This window comes from Aptenodytes forsteri, unplaced genomic scaffold, assembly GCF_000699145.1.
Source record: "Aptenodytes forsteri isolate BGI_AS27 unplaced genomic scaffold, ASM69914v1 Scaffold187, whole genome shotgun sequence".
In the NCBI taxonomy this organism is placed as follows: Eukaryota; Metazoa; Chordata; class Aves; order Sphenisciformes; family Spheniscidae; genus Aptenodytes; species Aptenodytes forsteri.
Genome location: NW_008794084.1, coordinates 456,707 through 461,154, shown reverse-complemented (window position 1 = coordinate 461,154; position 4,448 = coordinate 456,707). Strand labels below are relative to the sequence as shown.

The 4,448-nt window shown below is 56.4% G+C and overlaps 1 protein-coding gene across 1 annotated transcript in view; it reads left to right on the top strand.

Annotated features, from left to right (window-relative positions):
- The window catches only part of ZBTB16 (zinc finger and BTB domain containing 16), a 65,450-nt gene that overhangs the window by 42,769 nt on the left and 18,233 nt on the right, over window positions 1-4,448 (top strand). Inside the window, 1 exon segment of the mRNA XM_009273434.2 lies at window positions 794-880. Within this exon segment, the coding sequence (XP_009271709.1) occupies window positions 794-880 (87 nt within the window).

Genomic DNA, 4,448 nt, shown 5'->3' with positions numbered 1-4,448 from the left:
AGGGGATGGGAGACGCTGTCTGGGCCCCTGGAAATGGGCGGCATGGCACACTGCGGAGCCATGCCCCCCGCCTCGAAGGCTGCTCTGTCACGCTCAGCTCCTCACAACAGATGAATCAAACCTCGAAATCTAAGAAACGGGTCCGCAGCTTTGCCCCGGCAGCGATGCTTCGGACGTGGTGTGTATCGTTAATCTGTTTTTATCTGGAAGTTACTTATCTGCTGCTGGGCATCCTGGTTTTTTCCTCGCCTGAACTAGCGGCACATGTTGATAGTGATTTTCTAAGAATTCCTCCCAATACCACATCTCTCCCCGGTGGTCGAAGACACCTCTGAGCTTCTTGCTCGATCGCGCCCTTTCGGCCGCGTCTCCGACCGGACGCATCCTCGGGTACCCTCTTCGTGTACCGGCAACGGCGGCTGCAATGGGAAGGGGCAGGAAACCGATGACAATTAGATCGGTTACAACGCTAATGAAACGCATTGATGTTTAATGATTTTTTTTTAAAAAAAACCAAACCCAAATATTTAATTTTTTCCTGGGAAGCAACTCTTGATTGTGCGTTGTGCTGTTACGTGCAAGGAATGGGACCACGGGGTTAAGCAAAGGCGGCTGCTTTTCGTGGCTGTACGGGGGATATAAAACATGAACACCCCACCACCACCACCACCACCCCCCCGCCATTGCACAGGTCCTGCGGTTTGAATGAATACCGGTGGCCGCAGCGACGTCCCCCGCGCAGGTTTGGGCGGGTGTCCCTCGAATAACCCTCCTCTCCCCTTTCTCTCCCCAGCGGGCGCCAAAGCCCTGGTCTGCGATCAGTGCGGCGCCCAGTTCTCGAAGGAAGACGCCCTGGAGACGCACCGGCAGACGCACACCGGTACGTGGCCCTCCCTTCCCCTCCTTCGCTTAGGCGCAAGTTTAATATTTAGGCTGCCTTGGTAACCTTTTGCCCAACGGAGAGCTTAACCCTTTGCGGTTCCCGCTTCTGACCTGCCTGGGTCCGTTTCTCGACTTTAATTTGGTTAAGGTAAGTCAGCTGCGTTTTCTGCTGAACTCTCAGTTGGAAATGGTTCTGTACTTGCGTTGAAATCCGTGCGTGGCATTTGCAAAGGGAAACCTCCCCAAATGGTTTTTGGTTTTGGCTTATTTCGGTCTGTTTTTGCTGAGCTCGTAACGGTGATGTTGGTGGAAGGAGGAGCACAACCCGCCTCTGTGGTTAAACCGAGCATCCTTGCACCGCTCGCTGGTCACCCTTGCTTTCTCAAGCCATGCGCACCAAAATTTGACCAGCATGACGGCGCTTGGCCACCGTTTCAGGTTTAAGGGAAGCTTCCCAAGGGATAAATACCCTTGTCAGGAGTGTTTGGATGCTCGGGAGCCCGAGAGCGATGAGTTACAAATCATTTGCAAATCCCAGCCTATGCTGATAGTTGTGTTCCCGTTTTTCAAAGCATTTATAGGGATAGTGGCGTTGCGTCTGGAGCTCTGGGGCGGTTTCGTTGCGCTGCTGCAAGGTGTGTGCGTGGGTGCAAGCGTCCGCTGGGCGGTCAGACTGTGCAGTGGGCGTGCAGCCGCTCGTAGGAAAGGATGCTCGGGGACCTGGGACCCGAGGTCGGGGCTTTGTGGAGGGCTGGACCCAGCTGTGCACAGAAAACCTCTTTTCCCTGTGCTCATATGTCTTTAAGACCCTGACCGGAGCGGTTGCTGTGGCCGAGCCTTCCCTGGCTCTGCAGCTTGGGCAACGAATTCTGCATCTTGGCACCTGTGCTTTGCAGGAGCGAGGTAGCCCCAGCTCCTCTTCCACTAGAACACGGGTACGAGGCAGCAGTTCGCACGGCGCCATTGCATTTATTGCTCAGCGTTAGCGTATGCACGTGAGAAACGATGGCGCAGCAAATGCAAGGTCATTTGTTTCCTCTGCGAGCAAAACACCGGCCCTTTCCAAACGGCTCTCAGCAGTTGGCTTCTGCCACGTTTCTGCTGTTGCACTTCCCAGCCCCTCGGCGTAGCTGCCGTCGGGGAGCACAAGGAGCTCTTTATGCATCTTGCAAAGGCCGCCTTGCCCAGGAAGGGTTTGCTACGGGGCACGGGGGGAATTTGCGGCCGGGCGGTCCCAGGTGGAGCCTTTCAGACCCCCAGAAACAGGCTGGAGCAGGGAAAAGCGCCTGCTCCTCCCCGTGCTATATTAGGAGTGGTTTAACCGAGCACAAGCTCGTCTTTCAGTGCTGAAAACCCTGATAAATGTCACTAACGGCCGAGTTTGCGCTTGGAGGTGGCAAGGCGACGGGCGCGCCCTGGGCTGGGAGGGAGAGCCCGGCCGGTTTCATGCCGGGGGTTTGAGGACCGACCGGCGATACAGAGTGCTGTGTCACCGGGTGGGAATAGCTCCGGCCGTCATCCGATCTGGGAGCTTGTGCTGGCCGAGCACCAGTTCCTAAATTGTAAAGTAATTGCCCTCCTTACCCCAGAGTCGTTCGGCTGGAGGCCGGACTTTTCAAACCACGGTCTTTTTTAAAAACCGCGTGCACTGTAGGTTAAGGAGGAGGAAAAGGCTTGCGACGGGGCAGCCAGCAAAGCCAGGGGACTGACTCTGCTCGGGGGATGAGCGACCCGAGCCCAGGCAGGGAGTTAAAGGTGGCTGAGCAAGCAGCAGCTACCTCCCGGTTTCCTTACGTATCCTGGACCCGTTGAGCTTCCCAGGGCGGTGGGTGGGAGCCTGGCTCCCCTCGGTACCCGGGGCTCCGTCACCCCAGGCGTGACATCAGGAGCGGATGCCGTTGAGCGGCTATTTAACGACGCCTGCACCCAAAAACGTCCCGCGGATGCAGAGCACGGTTTTGCTAACGACCTTGACACTTCTGCAGGGATTAAAGCCCCTTTGGTTGCTGAAACCTGGGGGCTGGACCACGCCGAAGCTCAAAGGGCAACAGGAAAACGGAGCGCGGGGGACGCGGTGACCCAAGCGGAGCGGGTTTATCATCCCCGCCTCCAGCTGTAAACACGAGCGGCTCGGTTACGTGGCGGAGAGGGGCTGGGTGGCCAGGGCAGCCGAAATGAATCGCTTCCTCTCCTCGGGTGGCAATGCAGAGAGCCCTGCCCTGGCACGGAAAGCATCCCTCCCCTGCCGTCGCTATAATTAACCCCGTTCCCAAATAACGGCAACTCCCAGAACGGATTTTTTTTGGGGTGTCCTCCCTTCATCCTTAGCGGCAGGTTGGTTGGCAAAAGACCTGCCAACTTTCCAGACAGAAAAATAGCCCTTTTTGGTAGATGTGCAGGATCAAGGCTGGCATCAAAAACTGAGCAGGGTGTATCTGGTACAGGCTGACCAAACGTACCCACTTTGCTCAAAAACACGGTGTTTAGGGGAGGATGCGGGACCCGTCTGCAAACGGTGGCTGGCTTGTCCAGATGACCGACAGCTTGAGAGCCTTTCTGCAGTGGGTGGCCAAGATAAAGGGTTCTCGGGGTTTCTTTTCAGCATGTGGGGCTGTTTCTTGGGTGAACGGTCAGGATCCAGGACCCCCCTTTGTCTCGCTTGGTTTTTTTTTTCCCATTGCCCTCACTGCTCCTCTGAACGACAGCGCAAAATACGACGCCAGCCGGGTGTACATGTGCTGCATCGAACACTGCCCGCCTCTCACGGCAGAAAACCTACGTCCTGCTTTCTGATGCAAGGTAAAAAAATAATAATAAGAAAGAAAGCAAGAAAAAAGAGTTTCTGCTTGTAAGCACAGGGCTGGCTGTGTGCTGTGTACAGCCCGGCCGACTCGGGACTGAGACGCCCTCTCCGGGTGTTCACTGTCCTTGGCCCCCGTCCCGCGGCAATAGGAAAAGCAGCAACTGTTTTGGCTCATCTTCCAGCAGGGCAAGCTCGGTGCCACGCTGGAGGCAGAGCGTGGAAAATTCCTTGCCCTTCTCCTGAAACGTAGAGGAAAAAACAAAACGCGTCGAGGAGACAGCCCAAGGACCCCCAGCAAGCGCCAGCGGGGCTCGGGATGCTCGCACGGCTGGTGTTTGTGCTAACGGGGTTTGGGCTCGCCGCCCACTTTTATAAATATCAGAGGTGACTCGTCTTGAGTTTCCTCCCGTGTGCCAAGGCAATTAACGCGCGCGAGCGTGTACGCGCTGGGCAGCCGGTGTCAGTCAGCGGGCCAGCATGGATTTGCTCCTGACCCAGTTTCACGTGGGCATGCTCGACGCCTAATATAGAGTGTATTTTCTTCGGCGTGCAGTCGGCTCTTGGATTTGTGGGGTCGGCGTGCCCCCGGCCGCTCCGCGGAGGATGCGCGGGAGCCTTCGCCCTCCCCTGCCTGCACCCCACGCATCCCCCGGCTGGCGATGCCGGCACCGGGATGCAAGTAGCAGAAAATAAAACCAACGTGTAACTGAAAATTGAAAAGCTATAAATCTGTGGGCCCCCCCCCTTTTTTTTTTCTTTTTTT